This window comes from Polypterus senegalus, chromosome 9 (genome assembly GCF_016835505.1).
Source record: "Polypterus senegalus isolate Bchr_013 chromosome 9, ASM1683550v1, whole genome shotgun sequence".
In the NCBI taxonomy this organism is placed as follows: Eukaryota; Metazoa; Chordata; class Cladistia; order Polypteriformes; family Polypteridae; genus Polypterus; species Polypterus senegalus.
In genome coordinates, this window is record NC_053162.1 from 172,103,825 (window position 1) to 172,127,000 (window position 23,176).

General features: G+C 39.5%; 1 protein-coding gene across 1 annotated transcript in view; it reads left to right on the plus strand.

The window, feature by feature from the left end:
- Window positions 1-472: 472 nt before the first annotated feature.
- gpr107 (G protein-coupled receptor 107) overlaps window positions 473-23,176 on the plus strand; it is a 191,091-nt gene continuing 168,387 nt past the window's right edge. The window contains exons 1-5 of the mRNA XM_039764256.1: window positions 473-593; window positions 12,733-12,855; window positions 13,724-13,774; window positions 19,615-19,703; window positions 21,961-22,085. Coding sequence (XP_039620190.1) covers window positions 483-593; window positions 12,733-12,855; window positions 13,724-13,774; window positions 19,615-19,703; window positions 21,961-22,085 — 499 coding nt within the window. The 5' untranslated portion in view covers window positions 473-482. The remainder of the gene's footprint in view (window positions 594-12,732; window positions 12,856-13,723; window positions 13,775-19,614; window positions 19,704-21,960; window positions 22,086-23,176) is intronic.

A 23,176-nucleotide genomic window follows, 5' to 3' on the forward strand; every position in this document is an offset into this window, starting at 1 on the left:
CAGTGCCCATACATTGAGACTGCCCCTGGTCCTCGGTTGTGACATTGACCAAACACTGTCAATTGGTAATATCAACTCGCCGATCGTACGAGCTGCTGCAGTAACAATGTGTTGTGGTCGCTCACCGCACGAGCCCTTTACAGCGCAGACTGCGCACCGGCTTTTCGCGGTTAAGTACATAAACCAGGCCTACTGATGAGATTCTGAACCGGCACAGTGGAAACGGTGGGACAGCGACACCAAAATGAAGTGGTCAAAAATGATAATACAGCCGAAATGCTAAACGGCGAGTGCCGGGTGTTTTGAGAAGCATCCACTTGAGATGATATTGGGTGTTTTAGCTAAAGTAACTGCAGCTGTGCGAGGATTTTTGTCCTATACGCCGCCCAGTATCTGCAGTCCACGCCCACTCCCCTGTCCCGTCGTATTATTGGTTTTCGCCCCCCACCCCTTCGCAACCCGGAAGTGGGAGTTTTGGTAAAATGGCAGCGAAAAGTAACGGTGGGAGCTCGGTGTTTTGTGCCGTGCTGCTATTTTATTTATTGCAGCTGTTCGGACAGAGTGATGCTCGGCTTCACCACCTCGTTCTTAAGGTAAGTCTTTCTTTCTACCATGAAGAAACGGACGTGGCATTGCCTTTTATTTAATAAATAATCACAGGGCATTAATCCCCCCCGTGCAGTAGCACAGCCGCCGCTTGACATCTTGTTTAGTATCCCGACCTTCACTGTCAGCTATGACAACACGTGAAAATAAGTACCGTATATAAAAATATATGTAGAGTAAGATCAGTGCACGACATTTGTAGGCGAATGACACCGACGAGTCGTGGCGGTTTTAAGTTTAAACCTCTAGTGTGGACGAAAGCTTGCATTGCTTTAACATGGAGACGAGTGCGAGTTTGTTTACTGATTTACACTAAAAATCACCCCATCACAAGGCGGGCTGCTAGATTCAGGTTAACGGATGACTTCATCGGGTTTATTTCGTTTACGAATATGTACATTGAACTGTAACACTGAGGTAACCGGATAGTCCTGTTTCAGGCGTCGTTTGCAAGTAAATCGCTTCTCGCTGAACCAGCGAAGTGTCGTCACATCACGTGTTGTGTTTTTTGTTTGTTGTTGTGCCCCAGTCAGGACGGGCAATGGAACGGTGCTTACGGATGACACTGCAGTTGTGACCCGCCGGGCTGGCAACTTTGAGCAGCTGTTTAAAGCTGACCCTCCGGCGAGGACGTTGGATATCTTGGGGTCCACGGTTCTTGAGGCTGAACCTCTAAGTAGTTGTGTACCCCCCAGTCTCACTGAGATTGCTCTGGTGGTGAACCAGCCGAGGGTAGGGAAGGCAGCAGGGATCTGTGGCATCCGGGGTGAACTTCACCAGGTTGGTGGTAAGGCTATCCTCCTGGCATTGCAAGCAATCTTTGCTACCATATGGGAGACGGGCATCACCTCAAATGACTGGAAAACTGGACTTGTTCCTCTCTGGAAAGGGAAGGGTGATCGTTTGGATTGTGAAAAATACTGGGGGATAAGAAAGGTCTTGGTGCCTGGTAAGGCCCTAGCTAGGGTCATCCTCAGTAGGATTTGTGATCACTTGCTCACCTACCAGCAGGTCAGGTTTTACGCCCAAGAAGTCTATCATCGACCTCATCCTGGCACGGAGGGTTCTCATAGAGTGCAAATGTGAATATCCGTAGAGTTTCTTTGCAGAATTTGTTGAGGTTTGTAAAGGCGTTCAACTCAGTAATCGAGCTTCCCAATGGGCCATCCTGCGACTTTGCAGGGTCCCCCCAAAGTTGCTGCATAATATCATGGCCGGCCTGTACACTGGTACTGTGAGTGCTGTGCAGAGTGGAGGAAGAACCTCTGCATTTTTTTCCAGTTGATTCTGGGGTCTGTCAGGGGGACTGTTCCTTCTCCTACTCTGTTCAGTGCTTGCATGGACTGCGTGTTGGGCAGGGTCTTGGGGTCCAGTGGCTGAGGGGCATCTGTTGGTGAGGAAAGATTCACTGATCTTGACTTTGCCAATGATGCTGTGATCTTCGCAGAGTCAATGGAGGCTCTGATCGGGGCTCTCGAGAGTCTGGGTGTCGGGGCTTGCGTAGGTCCTGATAAAAACTAAGAGCCAGGCCTTTATTGACCTCTTGAACACGGCCATCAGCAGTGTGTCTGTCTGAGGAGAGAGTGTCGACCTCATCGAGAGGTTTACTTACCTCTGCAGTGACACGTCCTGTGAAGTCAGAAGATGGATGGGAGAGAATGGGGTTTGGTTATGAGATCACTGGAAAGGGGTGAAGGTGGAAAGGATGAAGGCCCAAGTGTTTGTAGTCCTGGTGCTTCCTGTTTTGCTTTATGGTTGCAAGACATGGATGCTATCCAGTGACCTGAGATGAAGACTGGGCTCCTTTGGTTCTGTGTCACTTCAAAGAATCCTTGGGTACTGCTGGTTTGACTTTATGTTGCTCATGGAGTCCTGAATGAGGCACATCACCTGCATTGTGAGGGAGCGTCAGTTACGGCACTACGGCCATGTGGTGCAATTCCCCGATGATGTTCCGGCTCACAAGATCCTCATTGTTGAGAACTGGAGCGACTGTACCAGGCCTTGGGGACACCCACATAACACCTGGCTGTGGCAGATAGAGGGTCATTTCCGTAGAGTGGTACTGCAAGTTTGCTTTGGGGGTTGGCAACCGGGATCCCAAGCTGTTTTGTTATGTGGTGGTTATAGCAACGCTCTGTACCAGTGCTTGCTCCCTGACCTGACCTGTTGATGAGAATTGTGGTGGTGGGTGTTCTGAAACCCTAACATTCTGGAAACTGTCCACTTCAGGAACCTGTTAGTTGAGTTGTGGCCGGTAGAATGGGTATAAATAACTTTATTTGACCGATGCCTTTTATTTTTGGTTGCACTGGTCCGTAATAATCCTTGTAAATCTTAAATTAAGCCCACCATCATAATGCATGACTCTTTCAGTCATTGCCTATTTCTTTACGTAATCTTGGTGAGTCACAGGCAGCCCCCGTGACCACCAGTTGTGTAGTGTGATATGCCCTGTCATGATTATGATAAAATGAATAACTGACAATAATTGCCCTTGACATTAAAATTGTGTTTATTAAGTGCAGTTAACTGTATAATGAAATGTGCAAGTTGTCTTCCCAACTGTGTGTATCGTATTGAGGGGTTCGGAAATCCAACACCCAACTCGTCCGACACGGGTAAACTGACCGTCGGACAAGCATGTTTTTCAGGTTTCAGTTGTCTGCGGACAAGTGCAATTTTCTGGAGAAAAACGAATTATATGTGCCGTGCAGGGCGCATTTTCACCACTTCTTTCAAATTTAAACATTTGAGTACATACTTCGTGCGGAAACTGTCTACTTAGGTATGTTCTCATGTCTCAAATTGGTCTTCAATATTGTTTACAAAATGACGGCTGATTTTTCAAAGTGGAAGCTCTCTTACGGTCTTACATAAGTATTTTATCGGACTATTTACACACTTGGAGATGTGGTCATTTTTTTTCATGCTGACATTATAAATTATAATGAATTTTTCATTATAATCGATAACTTTTATATATTGATAAAATTCATTGTTTCTACATAAAAGTGCGGTTATTTTACTTACAATGTAAATGTGTTCACCACATAACAAAGCTTGTTAGGCAGTTAATCTTTCCCGAAATTTGCGATTTTGCGTAGGTTGTGATATATTGAGGAGTTAAGAAATTTATTGCATGACAACATCAATTTTGATGAGCTGTCTATAGATTGTTTTTGATTAGAGAATTTTTCATATAAAACAAGTTGGTTTTGCGCTGTCAGTTTATTAAAAATAAAGAAGAAAACATTCTAACGGTTTCCAAAAGTTATGAAATATCTATAAAAATCTTCACTTAGACGTGATTATTTTTTTCCTGACAACATCGGTAATATTTACTTCTTTTGTAAATCAGTACCATCAACCATGCAGTTCAGCTCAAGCAGAAATGAACAGCATTCAGCCCATGCTGTCTGATATGGTAAAGATTCTTTGGGGAGAAGATGTTGCAAGACAAAAGCTGAAGAACATGGCAGAAAATGAATCAGGACAGTGTTCTGTTATGTAACTGTAATATGTGAAACAGAACTAGTGTAGCTATTATGAAGGCATTGTTTATTAGAGAGTTAAAATGATAAGGGGATCTTTTATATAATGTTCTAGAGCAAGGTGGCAAAATACTACTCCCTGAAAGAACTTTTTTCCAGTTTTAAAATGGAAGGCAGTGTTGGTATCAATAAAAGAGATGAGAAAAAAAAATAAACTATTTTTCACTTTTTTTATTTTGTTAATGAGCAAGTGAATTTAACTGGCGGGCAATCGGGTTTTCTAAGTTTATTCGTCCGTGGACAAGTAGAAAAAATTTGATTTACACACCCCTGGTATTCTGTTTACACACTGCACAACAGAATCTCCATTTTAGATAGAAACTTTATTAATCTTGAAGGAATTTGCTGGGTTAAAGCAAAAGACAAAAAAGGACCAAATAAACATACAGCAAGAATTATACTAGTTTTAAGTTTGCTTGGGCCAGACAGGAATCTCAAACGACAATACAGATCTGGGGACAACCTGTTAAAAAAGCGTGTAATGAATGGCAGCAAAATCCTGCTCTGCAAAGGCTCCACCCACTGCGTTTCTTTCTACAGACCCACCCACCCAATTCCTTCAGGCAGTGTGCTTTTTAGACCACCGTCGGGGTTTCAGAGAGAGAGCAAAAGATACTGAATAAAAAGACTCGAGGACGAGAAGAAATATAAAAACTAAATGCATTCATGGGCTCAGTAGCACAGAGTATCTGAAGCTTCATAATTAATTTGCAGATTGTAATGAGCGCTGCAACTGTGGAAACAGACAGACACACACGCGTAGACTGTTGTGGAGAAATCTCAGAAAAGCAAGCAGAGTCTTCAGAAAGGCAGTCGGAATTTAAGACTTTATTGGACAGCATAGAAAACAATTGCAGAGCACATAAATAAAGCCTGTCTCAATTCATGAAGTGAGCCCCGAGTGTCCAGAGAGTCCTGAATATATTACAATTCTTATCTCCTTTCCAGACTAGTTCCCCAACATCTACTGTGTAGAGTTTCCCATGATGATGTCCTCACTCAGCACCTTTATTCATAACAATCACCTGATGTTCCAGACCTATTCTTTCCCCTGAAGACATCCCTGTAACAGTCTTCTTTCCATAACAATATTTTTGCTGGCAGGACATATTTGCCATCCGACGATAAGCATCTCCTGATTACCCCTTCCTTTATTCTTACGGCCCAGTCCTGAGCTGTTAAGATCGATGGCCTTTCGGTTAATCAGTTCTTAAATATTCAATTCTTAACAATGGAGTTGTGATCAGAAGGGCCCATGAATGAAAACTGGACTGCTTAATTAATAATTCAATAAATGATTACTTGTTACACTAGCATCCTGTAAGGGTAACATAACAGGCAGCTGTGCCAGTGAGCGGCAGCGGACAGCTTCACTGATTAGGGCCAAGCTATAAACAGCCTTGACGTGACGCAGTGCTTCACGCTTGAGAGAAAATAAAAAAGACGAGCCTTTAACAATTGCTTCTTTAAACTCATTCGTATGTGCTACTATATCTTATTATTATCACTAAGCTGTATAAGGAAACATTGGCATATAAACGTAAATGCTACTGCAAAACATATACATGTGTGCTGCATGCTAATATAAAAGGCCATGAACGCAGACAGCAGCGCTGTTAAGTTGTGGCACACAGCAGCCTGGTGGTCTGACAGAGGCCAAGCTACTGCTTACGTCACGGCACATGTTCAGGAAAAAGTCCCCCAATTTCCAATAATCGACTCTTAAGCCCCTGTGGTGTTCAAACTAACTAATATCATAATACATTGTGTTTTAATTTTATTACCTAAGGCAGGGGTGGCGAACTCCAGGCCCAGAGTGCCGCTGTGGCTGCAGGTTTTCATTCTTGCCATCTTCTTAATTAGTGAACAGTTTTTGCTGCTGATCACTTCTTTTACTTAACTTTACTCAACAACAGTGAGACACAAAACAAGCCACCACATGACCAGCTCCCCTGTGCCTATCACACAATATCTGAAATTAAAGAGAGGTGATGGTCTCGGTAAGGCTGATCTCTCAGGTCACCAAAACATTTTAACGGTGCTCTTAGAAAGAACAGAAAAGCAACAGTTTTCAAAATGTGTGCTGTGGCAGAATGAGAGCAGCAACAAGCCCTGGAATTAAATAACTGGTTTAATTAACAGCAAGAATTGGCTTCTCATTAAGAAAGTGATTGGAGTGAAACTGGTTGGAGTTTGAAGCCCCAGTTTAGCTGGTCATCTGTCGGCTCGTTTCACATCTCATTTCTGCTTGGCTGTCATTTAATGAAGAAAAGAGTCAATTCAGAGAGCTGAACTCTTTTAACAGGGCTATTAAAGTGATGGGGAAAAAGTTAATTAGCAGTGAAAACTGGTCACTGATTAGGAAAAGGGGGAGAATGAAAACCTGCAGCCACTGCGGCCCTCCAGGCCTGGAGTTTGACACCCCTGACCTAAGGTATTGATGAGCTGTGATGCTGCTAAATGCTATTTAATTGCTTATATGTTTTATATGCTAGCTTAAGAGCTTATGCTTTACTCACACAGGCAAAGGCCTTACATGCAGTTTGCTTTGTCTTAAAAAAGCTCGACTCCTGTATCTTTCAAAACAAAGTTTGCCTGCTTGCTTCCTCTGAGCGCATGATGACCTCGTCTCACAGATCCACTCGCAGACACTCAAAACAAAGCAAGTAAGAAGGACAGGCAGGCAAGAGGCCTGTCTAACAAAATAAATGGTGTCCTTTTAACGTTGTTTCAGGCCAAGGCTTTTCATAGCTAAGAACACAAAAACTAATAATGCAGCACATTGATCCTTGATCAAAATTCTCAACAAGACCACCACAGCTTCTGGGCTCCGCATGTTTGAGAAATGCCTCTGTCTGCTATGATATCTTTCTGTCATTTTAACTATTGCATCACTACATGACATAGCAACAGCAAGTTGAGTTTAGAGAAGCATTGTGGTCTATGGGTATACGACGTGCTAAAACGATGTGGCTGTTTTGTAACGGCATGTTTGTATTTCCAGTTTGACAGTCATGTTCAATTTCTTTAGTTATTCCTTTTGAAGGTGGACTTTGTGCAGCCTTGTCTGTGCCTCTACTGGTGTCATTAAGCAGATTTGCTGATTCGGGTGTTTTGAGTGCTGAAATCTGCATCTCCTGTGGCTCTTCATATCCGCTCTCTTAACGGCAGTCTTCTTAACAGAGTGCGATTCACCACAAATTTCAAATGCATTTTTTGAAGTTCATATTTTCATGACTATAGCTGCCATTTCTTTCAGGCTTACATCGTTTCCTACACTATTGTTGTAACGTTGAACAATTAAGAGCACAGGGCTGTGGACTCGTTAGATAAATCCTTCGACTCTGACTCCTTAGCTTCCGGTACTTCTGACTCCGACTCCCCGACTTCTCTTTATTTAATATGCTAATGTATTTTCCATGTTGATTGAAGGAAGGCAACATACACATCATTTAACCACAGAACTACTGGATAGGAAGCTGACTCTCTACAGTATTGGCCAGTTTAAACAAAAGACAAGAACCCCTGAACACACATCAGGCCATAGCACACCCCTCTACCCACATCATTACACTTGTTTACACTCAAATAAACTTGTTAAACACATTATATCTGAAATAAAATGAGAACACTTTTTGTAATGTACCATAATCCAGATTACAATATGTGAATGTCAGGTTGTAACACAACAATGCAATGGGCTTTATTCTTACATCAGAGAAGTACTTTATTATGACTGTTGTTTGTGAAATTGAACATTTGAACTTGCTGTATTTTTTTTTCTTTACAACTTAAATTTTGTTGGTACATTTTTCCCGACTCCAAGTACCCAAAATTGTCTCCGACTCCTCGACTCTGACTCCACAGCCCTGCCTGCAACAACGAATTGTTCACGTTTACCATTCATCCATTGAAGCCTTCAGATGCCAATGTATAATCTGATGCCAAAGAGAGGTTTTTCCCTTACATCAGGTTGTTTATTTTTAAAACGTGCAATGCACTCTCTGCACATATGATACACATTTATATGTCGAATAGGGTGATTATTTTTAGGAGATGTTTCCTGCAGAGGCATTAGCTCTCTTGGAAATGTGTTCTTTTAAAATTGTGGCATATTAAGTAATTAAACAATATCATAATATACCAGAAAAGGCGATATCCCTCCCATAGTGATTACGGCGGTACAAGAATCACATGAGACAAAATATCTTTTAGCTTACATTTACTGGACGTTTCGCTGTTACAGGCGGGAGGCATATGGACAGACTTTATCCAGGTGGGAAATCTGGATCAACACAGTCAGCCATTTTCTCCGTCCCCACGCTGGGAGGTTTTTCGACAACTCTTTGTGTCGACACAGCCTCGAAGGGTCTGGCTACTGTCCAGACCTTTTATACGGTTCTTCTTCAACTTGCTGGTCCTTTCTGTCTCCAAACAAGGGCTGAATTCCTCTTCCACAAAATACAGAAATATCATAGTGCTTACATGCCGATTCTCATTCTCCCAATAAGGAAAGAAGATTTGTGCTGATAGAGGACAGAAATACCCTAACCTGTGTTTAAGCTGACTATACAAGCCTCCAGTTGTCTTTGGCTATCTACTCCAATGCTTGGCTAGCAATTCTAACTGCTGAGCCCCTGTGTGCCAAATTTAACATGCACATGTGAATAAAACTCATAACAGTATTGTCCAGATATAGTGACATAAAGAAACATGTAGTATAACAGGAGATTTTGACAATTCATCAAAAATTGTCTAATGTTAGACAAGATTAACGAAAGCACCTTGGATCTTTGCAATTCGAAAAATCACAACTCTTTCTTTGAACGGCACCTTCACAAGGCATTGGATTGGTTTAGAAATGTGACACCCACTGAGTCGGCTAATTATTCCAACCCAGCATTAAGTAAAATTCACTCCTGGTTGTCTCCAGATGTATACATGTTAAACGTCTGGCATCAGCTAGACTATTGGTGTGCTAACAAGGTACAAATACACGTTGTGCTCTCAAGGGGGTACCAGTGAGCCACAGCTACCAGACAACACTGCCAAGAACAGGGTTTCAAATTGAAATAATGCTTTTTTGTTTTATAACAGTATCTCGTAGGTCTCCAGACTGTGACTAAAAAGCTTAAAATGTGACCAAAAATAGGCTTTGACGATTATTATTTCTACTTAGTTTGTTAATGGTGAATGAAATCATTAAAACTTTAATTATATTGTAACAAAGGCAAAAGGCTTTTTTTATTATTGAGCAGATTTCTGTTGACACTTATCACTTCAGGCTCACCCTTGGATATCAGTGAGCCACATTCCAGTAAAGGCTGGTTTATACGCCTGGGGAAAGGTACCACATAAGATGTTTTCCAGTTAGAACCCTTTCTTTGATTAGACAGATTGAAGATATGCTGAAACCGTACACACAGTTTCCCAGTGCACTCCTTCAACACTTTAGGAGTAGAACCATCAGGAGGGTAATAGAGGGCTGCAACCGATGACTTGGGGCCTCATGTATAAATAGTGCGTATGCACAAAAATGTTGCGTACGCTCATTTCCACGCACACATCGCAATGTATATATAAAAACTAAACTTGGTGTAAAGCCATGCACATTTTCATGCTGGGTCAATCCCTTGCGTACACAAGTTTTTGGCTCGGTTTTGCAAACTGGCGGCACCCAGCATCAAAGCAGTGCTACTGTTCCTGTGTGGTTTCCCTTTCTTTTTTTAGATTAACATCCCTGACGTGGCTTTATCAAATACACTGAAATTAACCCCATATCATTTATTAGTTTAAGACATCAGATTGTAATCGACCTGTAACCATATAATGGTGCACACAATGGCCATACTATTCCATATAGCACAGCTGCTTTAGCGTTATTACTCTCAGATACAGTGGGTTAAAATACTCTAAGTGGTGCACTAAGTGTGGAATCACAGCTCTACAGCGGAAAGAGGATTATCGGGATACAGTGTCTAACACACGCTGCCTCAGTCTATTTGAATGGCCCCCATACAGCAAAACTCTTCAGAGCATAGGGACCTCATGGTTCAGAAACGGTTTAATTCCAGGAGCTCTAAACACACTCAATCAGTCCAAGTGCTCCAGAACTGTTTGTACTTATAAGTACAATTACCTCATCGTAAATTTGCACTACAGTTGTAATATTGCACAACCTGAGCCACTTTATGAACCATTTCATTTTCTGCAGTATATGTACATGTACATTGTGCTTGTGCTTTCATATGGTATATTTTTCATTTTTGTTATCATATTATTATTTTATTATTATTATCACTATTATTTTATCATTTGATAGGAAAGTAAGTTTATGGAGGATTTGTATATTGAATCTCATTGTACCATACAATAACAATAAAGGAATTCAATTCAATAAAAGAGAGCGCATATTTACAAATGATGACGACTGGCTTCTAAGTCGGCGGTTCTCGACCTGTTGGGCACGCCCCCCTAACAAAAAAGGGGGTGCGAAGATGTGAAAAAAAGAAAACAAGAATCGAAAATATGAAAAATACATCTGTTGAAACCAAAACAAATGAACTTAAACTACCTTCTGATACTAGAAAAATAAATATAGAGTTAGATAAATGTCGATAAAAGTTAAGTAGGTATAATAAAACTTGTAGCGGTGTATCGGCAGCAAAAAAATTAGGAATTTTATTAGGGTTTTAAAAAAATGTTAGGGGGGGCGCGATTAAAACTGTTATGAAAACTCGGGTCGCAAATACTTAAAGGTTGAGAAACGCTGTTTTAAGTTGATTTTGATTCCCAGGAGCTATCCTCCTGGAGCTCTTGATATCATTTTTAAGATAAAATGCAGAACGTATATTACACTGTACAGATAAATGTTTAATTATTAATAATATACATTATTTAAATGAAGTTAAACATGTGAGGACAGCGGTAGCGATGAACTTGCACCCCGTTCAGGAATTGTTCCTGACTCGCCCTGTATGTTGGCTGGACTGGCGCGACCTTGGATGGAATTACTAAACATGTACTATAAAGATATTTCAATGTTCCTTAAAAATTTTGAAGAATCTGCGTTTTTATTATTGTGTGGCGATTGGGTACTTGGAGAAAGAAAATGAAGGACCAGAATTGGGGGTTAGTACATTGGAAAGAGACAGTACTCTGAGAGGACTTTCAGCATTGGATGAAACTTTGTAACAGCTAACTGTGCTGCTCTGAAGTCTGATGCTGTGAGTAGACTGGTGCTTCTGTCACAACTCTTCAAGTTTTCTCAGTGGAGTTTTACAATTGTTTTATTTTTTTCTGATATCATTGTGCAATATTAGGCAGAACTTGTTTATAAATACTATAGTTTTATTTTACAGGCAGAACTTTGGATTTTTACACAGTAGTACAGTATGTTAGATTTTTGTTCTTGCTTGTATGCTGCACAATTCACCTTACAGCAGAACAGTTTATATTTATTCAGACTGTAATATTCATGCCCTGTAGTTTAATTATGATTAGTATTTTGTTCCCTTTGGATTCATATCTTGTTTACATTAAGGGTAAGTGTTTAAAATGATCTTACTATAATTTTGTTAATTTTGTTTGTCTTGGTGCAATTTTTGGTGTAAATCCTTTAGGCCACTTTGAAGTGATTTACCCCAACTTGCACTGTTTAATCTCAGTAATACTTTGGTGATTTGAATGTTTTTGTGTTATTTTACTTCAGTTTTAAGTAAATAAATAAGACATGTTTTCCTTAACTGTTGTTCCCATTAATTTCATTAGTAAGCTGCAATTAATATCCTATTATCAAGACCAAGCTAGATCAATAAGACTTTTACAAATTTTTTTTTTTAAAAAGTGCAAAATATCGTCTAATTACTGTTCTCGTCAACGTTCCAGAAAATATTGAGATTAAATTTTTTGCCAATATCACATACCCCTAGTTCTGCCTTAATAATGTGATCCTTTTGGAAAAGTACTGGTAAAGAGCCTAAGAGTTGCATCAGTGGTAACCAGACAACTGATATTTAAGTGGTCTTGTTACTTGTCAGTGAAATCACTTTAATTATTACTGTGTAGTTAAATACAATAACTTGGTCACTTAAAAGGTCTTCTTACAAGCGCACACTGGTTACTTTATCTGAGCTTAAAGCTTTTACAATCTAGTAGTCATGGCACTGTATTAGTGTTTTCTTTTATATTTGTATAACTCCCAAAAGCCCTCTTGACTATTCATTAAAACTCAAATATGCTCGTTGACTAAGCCTTCTGTCCAAAAAGCACCTGCCTGTTTAAGTCCACTCTAAGTACACACAATCAAAAGCAATGCAGGCCTTCCCTTATGAGCGCTGTAGTCTTGTTTACACAGTTTATCCATTTAAACATTACATTTTACCAAAATAATTCTAAAACTCCTAGTAATGCAACACACAAATTAAATATTACCAGATAATTTAAAGAGAATTATTTTCACCCTTGTACACTAGTACGTTTAGATTTTCTTAAACTCTTTCCATCTCATTTCTGTAAAGATACATTTTTAATTAATGTGTGATTTGCATGACTGTGTTTCTTAACCCCATAGGATGACGTGAGGCAGAAGGTCCACCTCAACACCTTTGGCTTCTTTAAAGATGGCTACATGGCTGTGAACATGAGCAAACTGTCGATGTCTGGTGGAGAGATTTCCAAGATTGACAGTTCTACGGTAAGCATCTCTGTCTTGCTGCCTGTGTTTGTAGGATCAAACTGTTTTGAGTTTATATTGTTTTGTGTTTTAATGCCGTCTGTTTAACACTAGAATTACCAGAGCCTTCGAAAAAACTCGTAGATCTGTCTAACCGTTAATTGCTTCTTAAAACTTCTATATAATAATAAAATTACTGTTATTATTATATAGATAGACGGGGAGTTCAGGCAGGCAGAACGGCGAACTTTATAAAAAAAAAAAAAAAGTAAATTTCTCCCCACCGGGGAATCAAACTCGGGTCTCCGAGATACGGCAAGTCTGCTGTGCTCTGAGTGGCAACATCTTACCGGTATGCCATGGAAGCTGTTGCGACGTTCTTGAACCTTTTGTGAAAGTGTTTATTTGATCTTTGGCCTTCAGGCTTCACACATTTTATAGTTTATGCCTACATTTTTTAACATTTATTACTAAAATATGAAAAAGTGTCTGTTTTAACAATGTGTTTACACAGATTACTGTAGAAATGGATCACACATGAAATGAGTGTGTTCCAAATAACAATCTATTATTTCCACTCTAAAACTCCACTTCACTCCCAGATAATCAATCAAGGCATGAGCTGGGAGAAGTTCGTGCAGGTTCTAAGTCGGTGGGGAGATGGAATAGCCGGCTGCTTGCAGCTTGTGTTTATCGGCACATTTAGATCAACAAAAGACGCTGGCGGAGAGGTGAGAACGGTTTTAAGAAGCGATTTGAGGTTATTCAGATCTATGAGTTTTTTCATAGGCTCTGGTAATTCTAGTGTTAAGCTTGAAATTGTAGCTGCTCATTTTGTTGTATTTGTCATTTTACTCCTATTTACTCTGTCTGTGTTTTTGTTTTTTAGCTTGGCTTTAGCCTGGACAGAACAAGTAATGATGGATTCTCAACATATTTGGTATGTGTTATGCAAAATAAGCTAGTTCTTTCATTCTGCTTTCTTAACATCAGAGCAGACACTTCATTATGATCATACCTCCTTAAACTTCTGCGCTGTATATGGTAAACCGTGGCAAGTAAACATTTGTGCTGCTGTATTCATATTAAATGTCACAGTTCCCCTTGTATATTTTGTAATCTTACTGTGTACAGAATTTAAATATAATTCTATAAAGAACCTGCATATTATCTGCCATTTCTTTTTATAATGCTCTCGTCTGTGAACATGCTGGCAGTTAGTGCAATGTTTAGGGTGATTTGCTATGGTCTGTGAGTATGGCCACTTTTTATGATAGTTAATGTATTGTTTGTTTTGTAAGGTCAGAGTCAGAAAAGTGTATATATAGCTGTGGAATCATTTTTTATTATCGGGTATACAAGTGAGGTTTGGAAATGTGTACATAGCATGTACAGTGAACCCTTGTTTATCACGGTTAATCCGTTCCAGACTCTACCATGATAAATGAATTTTCGCGAAGTAGGATTCTTTATTTATAAATCGAATATTTTTGCAGTTGGAGTATAGAAAACCTGTTTACGACCTTCTAAATATGTTTTTTAACATTATTAGAGCCCTATAGACATGAAATAACACACTTTAGTCACCATTACACTCGTATTACCCAATATATTAGACAAAATAAGAGAAAATAAGACATATTAGACGTTACAAATATATTATTACTAGGCTCACCCGCATTTTAAGGCGATTGACTTTTATCCTCAATTTGTGTGCGCTCCATGTGTACATCAGGCATGTAAGTGTAGGGAATGAGAGCATTAAAGTGCCCATTCATAACATCTCCCGAAAAGTTTTTTTATCCCCTCGAGTGCCTGTCCAAAGTCGTACAATGTCAGCCCGAATCTGTACCGCTAAAGACGGAGTTTCATGCACTAAATAAGCTATAGATGAGAATAAGCAAGCACCATCTCCCCTGATATTTACTACGCGGTGAGGCATTTGTACTCCATCAACATTAATCATTTCCAGAGACATAATTTTGTCTATTTTTCCAGCGCATCGCGCACAAAAGCAAGGGGATGATGGGAGCAGCAGAACTCTGCTCACAACGTGTCGCTTCGTACCGCAAGCCGCAAGTAGTAAGTCTGTGATAAGCGGAATACCGCTACACTTTGCACTCACGGGAAGGAAGGACAATCCCGAGCGCTTTTATATAGTAGATTATTGTACTGTACATTTAATTACACACACACAGTTCTTACACACAACCACTAACCTATGAAGGCACAACCTCAGTAGGAGAGTCTTCAGTTAGTGCAGTATACAGTATTCAGCAGGTGCATCGTTGTCTTCTTCCGCTGAAGGAATACTAGGAGTAGGCAGTGGATGTCTGGGTGCGTGGCTGAAGAACATCTTGATAGGCAGTTGCTGGCGCTGTCTTTTCATATGCGTGAGGAGGCTTTTGTAGTAGGGTATTATCATCTTTGATCATATCCACGAGTTTCACCTTCTCCTGGATAGCAAGCATCTTCCTCCGGCACTTAGTTTTATTGTCAGAAGGCTTAGAAAAAGCAGCACGTTTAGGAGCCATCGTGGGGCTTAGATAAAAGTTCTCAGAAAGTGCATGCGTAGTGACGTAAGCGTGTATGAGAAAAAATCGCGATAGAGTGAAGCCGCGAAAGTCGAAGCGTGATATAGCGAGGGATCACTGTATGTGTACTGGGACAATGCTTGTTGTGTTCCTAAGCTAAAAATAACACAAACCTCTACCTGATTGTTTAATTATGCTGAACACAAAAAGAAACTGCATTGAAATCTTTTGTACCTCTGAAGAAAGAGAAGCCCATCAATATATGAAAGTAAATCCTGCTGCCTTAAAGTAAAGAAGATGGCTTTGCTTTACTACATTCAGCCTCGTTATCTGCTTATAACATCTGCCCCATCATAGCCAAGCTGAAGAGTAAATAAAACCTTCTTCTCCCAATTGGCTTCTTTCGACTGATTGTAAGTGATCAACAGTAAAATGAACTCTGGCTAAGTGCAGTTCTTTTGCAGTTGTCCTCTTTTTCATCAAGGAATGTGGCGAAGGAATATTTTACAGTTTATCAGCTGAATATTATTTTAAAAAAAACTCAGTTCTGACGGAGCTGGTTACAATTGCTTAAGCCTTCTCTAGTAAAGTGAAGTAATGAGAGCCTTATTTATTACTTTTGTATAGAAGCATACCATTAATGCGAGTGTATGGGTGGGAGTGGAGTTGTTTATATTGTGAAAATGGAAATTTATTAGTGTAGCAGCCAGCACTTGACAAACAGGCAGTTGCCAATGAGTGCAAATGGAGGTTTCTTGAAGTATCTTCCTGTCTAGTTGGTATTGGGTCTAATGAACAAGTAATGTAACACTCTCAACTCTGCATTGTTAGGCAGTTCACTGAAGTCCCCTACTTACCCACACAAGGGCTAATTTAGAATCGCCAGTTAATCTAATATGTACATCTTGGGGCATGTGGCGTGAAAAATGCATCCAGACATGGGGAGGATGAGGATGGTGAATGAGGAATGACTACACAGACACCACCTGTGCATGAGATTGTAAACCAAGAGGGTGGATTCATGAGATAGCTGTGCTAAGTACAGTTATCTGTCCTGGCCCAGCAATTTGTAGTGTTCTGCAAAAACACACTGGACCCGGCATTCATTTTGTGAATCTTTACTTATTTTTGATATTTATGTAAATATTAATATCTCTCTATTATATAAAAAAAAAATCCTTCGACAAGACTTTTAGGAAGATTTTTTTCAAGTCCTGCGAGACGAGACTTTTGCCTTGAGATTTTTTCGAGTCACGCTGTCCTCTCAAACATTTTCAAACAAGACCATGGTCCTCTCACCTCTCATTCGTATGAATGCTTTTGTCAGACACACTTCCTGCGTTCTCAGCTCTTATACATTTTAGTGTTTTCCTCACTTTAAAATCCCAATTAAAGAAGACGTATTATGCCCAAATCTTATCGAAGAATTTCATCACGAAGGGTTATCAACACAAAAAATGACTACACGTGCAATCCTAGCACCTATAAACTAGGAAGTCAAACAAATTAATACCAAAAATGTTGATCTGTTACACATCAAATTGTTTAAATGCGTCCAAAAATGTTGAACGGTAACACGGCAAATTGGTTAAATGCGTTTCGATAGAATATGCTGAAACCGTGGTGATGATGCAGAAGATGAAAACATCAACTTACAATATCCCGAAGAATATCTACAACCGTTAACAACGTCTGGTCTTCCTCCACGCAAATTACTGTTTAAAGAAGGATGTATCCAAGAAAGGTAATGTAGGTAGATAGACTGATAGTAGTACATCTTCAGGGGATAATATTAGACAACAAAGGAGATCTTGATATGCCATTCATATTAAAACGTTAACCGTTTCCGGTTAGAATAGCTTTTGCAAAGACAATTAACAAATCTCAGAGCCAAACATTCGAAAAAGTCATTTTATTTAATAGAGAGCAAGAAATGAAATTCAGTCACGGGCAGTTATACGTTGTGTTGATGCATACATAACAATTCCCATGAAAATAAAAATCTGTTTAAATTGTACATCTGCATCCTCATTCATGAGCGGCAGAACCTCAAAGAGGTTAGCACATAGTGCAGGCCGTTGGTTTGGCAAGCGAATCCCCTATTTATACAAATTTTTATGTTGTGAACCTGGTTTTTCACCATAACTTACATTCCATGCATAGATTTTGTTTGAACTGGGCTTAATGGAGTACCTTTAAAAATAAAATCCACAAAAAAGTGTTTTGCTATATTTCTTCAAGTAATGAGAAGAGCATTTAGGACTGAAGCCAGAAAGGATGTCTTTACACAAAGAGTGGTGGGAATCTATAAAAATCACCAAGCCATGTAATTGAAGCAGAAACCTTGACATCTCTTAAGGAGTATCTGGATCCAAGATACTCGGGCAGCTTAACTGTGAGCTAAACTATCAAGTGACCAATAGACTGAATGGTCTTTTCTTGTTTGTCAAATTCTTTATGTTCTTATGCTTTATAATAATGCCTTATCTCTAATTTCTTTGCCTGTTGTTTTTCCCATTGCATAAAATTAATTTGAAAATGATTTACAGTTCTGCGAAAAAGTATTCTCACTTTCCCTGATATCCTCTATTTTTGGATTTCTGTTGCAATTAGTGGCTTCAGATCTTTAGGCAAAATATAACATTAGATGACGGAAACCAGCATAAACATATCACAAAACTTCTAAATTGCTACTTAATCTGTTTAAGTAAAAAAAGGTATCCAACAACTGCATCATACATGTAAAAAAACATGATTGCCCCTTAATTTCTCAAACAGTTGACCAAAGTGAACCGATAACTGGACTCTGCTGACTGTTAAATCTAAACCTTATCCTACTCTGAGCACTTACCATGAGAGTGAAGTAGACACCACAAAGTTTCTAGAAGAACACCATACCTCGATCAAAGGCAATTGTTAAAGAGATGAAGAAAAAGGGTTCTTGAAACTTGCCAATCAGGAAGGATTTACAATGCTAAGGCTTTCGGCCGCCACTGCACTACAGTGCGACCCATTTTCTCCAAATGGAGAACATTTAGAAGAGTTGTGAATTTTGCCAGGAAAGGCCAGTCTGTCAAAGTAGCTTCCAAGAGCACAACAACATTTCATTCAAAAAGTCACAGGGGATCCCAGAAAAGCATACAAAGAGCTGCAGGCCTCTCCAGCCTCGGCTTAGGTTAGTGTTCCTATCAAGAAACAAAAGAAAAGTGAAAATGACTGAAGTTACTGCTGCTAAAAGTGTGGAGACCAAACTACTGAAACTATAAAGGCAATTAATTTTTAATATGTTGTGATAGGCATATTTGATAACTTTGTTCCTTAGATAAAGATAGTAATGATTTAAAAGCCCTGTTGTATGTTCATTTAGCTTCTTTTTCTCTAATAATGCATTTTCTCAGGTCATTTATTGTGTACAATATGCAAAATCAGAGGAGATTAATAAGGGGACAAATACGTTTTCACAACATTGTAGTACACATTGATCTTGGGCCCCAACTGGAAGCGTTATTCAGCTTAAGCAGGTTTGAAAATGTTATGTTACTAAATTATTTGCCTTGTTTTTTTATTGTATTCCTGTACTCCTTCAAACTAAATGTAAGTACTGCACAGTAGAAGATCCAGCGTGTTCTTTCTACTTTTATCATTTCAGAAATGTTGGATTTTAATTGGATGATTGCATATAAATTCCACTGGCCACTTTTTGGATGGCAGACTGACATTTAGGCAGTGCAGCTGCTTCCTGAATTATTTAGTCAAACTATATTTTAAATATTGTCTTTTGCACAGGACAGGCCGTGGCTGCTAAAGACTATTAGTCAAGCAGAAAATTGACTGCAGTGCAAAATGATTCTGTATCTTGACACATTTCAAGATAAACGGCTGATTGAATATGGGTGCAGAACTTGAGTGGATTGGCAATGTGGTAGCAGCTGCATTAGTACAGAAGAGTTAAGAGAATAAAGTCACAGAAACCTCAGACAAAGAGAAAAGAGGGTGATTTTTTTTCAACATGATATACTGTAAACATGACTTTTGGTCAGGCTAGACTGATGAGAGACTTCAGTCTGCCAGTCTTGGTTTTATACAGAAAGTCCCCCTCATCAGTTACTTCGCAGTGCCATCAGGAGTAGCATACCAAGCTACACATCAGTGACATCACCTTAAGGCACCTGAAAACGAGCCCTAGGGGACTTGGTGATATTGTCTGTTCTCTCTTAACTGAGTTCTTTGTTTTGTTTCCCCTCAGGATGAAGATGTCGATTACTGTATCTTAAAGAAGTTCCCCAGCAATGATGTTTCAGTAACACTTCTGTTGCTGGACTTTAGCAATGGTTTGTAAGTGTCCAACAATAAGAATATTTCCTTTTCAAGAAATGCAAAGAAGAAAGCATATTTGTCTTAAATCACTAAACAAAAGTAAAAATGTTTGCTTGTACCTGTAGGAGAAACTAGCAATGCTAATAGTTTGAGATAGGTTAAAAAACTAAATAATCAGTGTAGACCTCAGTGTTAACGTTGACAATGCAACATACAATGATTATGTCTCTGTTATACGGTGCCCTCCATAATGCTTGAGACAGACACATTTTTCCTTGGTTTACCCCTCTGCTCCACCGTTTACAAATCGAACAATTCAGACGTGATTAAAGTGCATATTGCAGACTTTCATTTAAGGGTACTTGTATACATTTTGGTGACACCATTTAGAAAGGACAACACTTTTTCTACATGGTCCCCCCATTTCAGGGCACCATAATGTTGAGCGTCACCAGAGAAGATCCTCAGCACCTAGCGATGTCAATGAATCGCAGACATCAAGTAGTCATTGCAAGACAAGGACGGTTTTAATATACCCACCATTGCTATGTCCCAAACATTGTGGTGCCCTGAAATGGGGGGACCGTTTAGAAAAAGTGTTGTTATTTATATATGCTGTGACTGAAATGTATGTAAATACCATTAATTTAAAGTTTGCAGTGTGCACTTTAATCCCATCTGAATCGTTTCATCTGTAGTTTTAAACTGAGGAGCAGAGGGGGAAATCAAGTAAACATTTGCCTTTATGCCACTTTTATGGAAGGCACTGTATGCAAATTTTTATGAGATTTGTAAAAGCAGTGTTAATGTTTGAGATGCACCATCTGTTGGAATGACAAATACAGCACATTGTATTACTAAAAATGTTTGCGCTATGCTATCATTTGGAATAATAGAGACAAAGCAACCAGATGGACCCACACACACGCGCACAATTTCCTTTTATTAAGGTGGATGCTTACCACTCAATGACTTGTTAGAACTGGAATGTATTTTGCAGTTGGTTAGGCAGTGTCTTGAACTTGTGAATCAAAATAAAATGCGTGTCGATGTACTGTATTTGTCTTGACATAGCAACTGGACAGACACACAGACACTTATCATTTTATTGAGGTGGACTAGCTGTGGTACTTGTGTAAGGCGGGTTGAAATCCAAGTGATCAATATAGACCTCAGAATTAACGTTTGCAGTGCACCGTCTGTTGGAATGTATTTTGTAATGCATGTAGTAATAAAACGCATGGCAGTTGTTACTCCAACGGATGGCGTATCTCAAACATTTGTAGTAATATAATGCATTACTGCAAATGTTTGTAATGTGCCATCTGTTGGAATGACAAAGGCAATGCATATGTCTCTGTTATGCCATTTTTGTGTGGCATTCATAAAAGCAGTATGTTTGTGATGTGCTATTTATTGGCATTATGGAGATATAGCAACCTTATGGACACACACATATGTTGCGATTTATTAAAGTGGGTGCTTAATGATCAAAGATTTGTTCGAAATTGAATGCATTTTTCAGTTTGTCATGCAGTGTCTTCAACTTATGAAGCAAAATAAAACCGGTATTGAGGTGCTATATTTGTCTTGAAGGATTTAATTGCTTAAAATATGTCAAGTCAAGTTGGGGAGCATACAGTGCATGGCTGCACCCACCACACGACAAAATAGCTCAGGATCTCAGTTAGCAACTCCCAGGAAGACACATGGTCCAGTCCCACCCTTCGGAAATGACCCTCTATCTGCCGCAGCCAGGTGTTACGTGGGTGACCTCTTGGCCTGGTCCAGCCACTCAGGTCCCTAACAATGAGGATCTTACGAGCTGGATCACCCTTGGGGAAATCTGGCCACATGGCCGTAGTGCCCTAAGTGACGCTCCCTCACAATGCAGGTAATGTGCCTCATTCAGGACTCAACGAGCAACACAAAGTCAAACCAGCGATACCCAAAGATTCTCTGGAGAGACACAGAAATAAAGGAGTCCAGTCTTCATCTCGGGTCTCTGGATAGCATCTCGCAACCATATAGCAAGACAGGAAGCACCAGGACTCTAAAAACTTGGACCTTCCTCCTTTTTCAGAGATATCAGAAGCGCCACACACCCCTTTCCAGCGACCTCATGACTCCCCATGCTCTCCCGATGCATCTACTGACTTCATAGGAAGAGTCACCAAAAACATGAATGTCACTGCCTGGGTCATATGTCTTGACCTTATTACAATTTTACACTCTAGGCTTCTGGTTATTACAATCATTTATTGTTTTGTTACAGAGTGAAAATCAAGACTTCTGCTGATGACACCAAATTGCCTCGTATCGTCACAGGGAAAAATGTGTCTTGGGATAAACCTGTTAAGGAGAAGAAGAAAAATGACATGTCACGTGATCCGACTCCAGGTGTGTGTTTTGCATCTTCATGCCTTTTTCTTCCATTAATCTATTCCTTATTTACATTGCCAATATCTTACAACTGAAAGAAAGGTTGATTGTGGGGATGTATGCCGTACAGTCACATGGGTGTAGTGATAAAGATTCCCTTAAATGCTTCCCCATCAAAATCACAACATTCTCAAATCTATTTAATCCATTTCAGGCTTATGGGAGGACAGAGTCTATCTCAGTTTGCTAGTTTGTTGACATAAAAAAAGTGATGTCCCTAAAATCATAGAAAGCTGGACCAGTATGCCTCTATCTACAGTCCAGCTCAAGAGTGGAAAATATGAGAGATTTTAGGGACGGATGAGAGCTTTTGAGTTCTTTAGGCTTGTTTGCTTAACTGGGCTGGCGTAATATTTTATTAAGACATTTTTAATTCCCTGTCAGTGGCAGCTAAGTACCATGGTTGTTTCTGAAGCCAGTCATTATCAAAGTTAAATGCTTTCTGGTTATGTTTATTGAATTGAGCTTCCTCTTAATTTCCACTAGCGTCCTTGCGTATGTGATGCAATAGTTAATTGAAGTAATTCTCCTGAATTCATTTTAATGCCTTTGAGAATTTTGAGAACCTTTGGATTAGTTGCTCATTTCTTCTTTCAAGGCTTTAAAAGTTAATTTCCTTTTTTAACAGGACAGCCTCTCGGGTCCACGACTAGAACTGAATGCACTTTTCTCCACAATACCCTAGTGCTTCTACAGAGCATTCATAAAGTATTCAGAGCCCATCATTTTTTTTTCCTTCCTTCACATTTTGTTCTGTTGCAGCCTAATGCTAAAATGTTTTCACTTCCATTTTTCCACATATCAGTCAACACTCAAAACCCTACAATGACAAAGTGACAATGGGATTTTAAACATTTGTACAAATGTATTATAAATGAAAAAGCTGAAATATCACTATACACAAGTGCTGTGACACTTGAAATTTGGCTCAGGTGTATCCTTTTCTGTTCATTGTTGAGATGTTTCTTCATCTTGTTTGGAGTCCACTTTTAGTTAATACAATTGATTGGACATGATTAGGAAAGGTGCACACCTGTCTGTATGTGGTC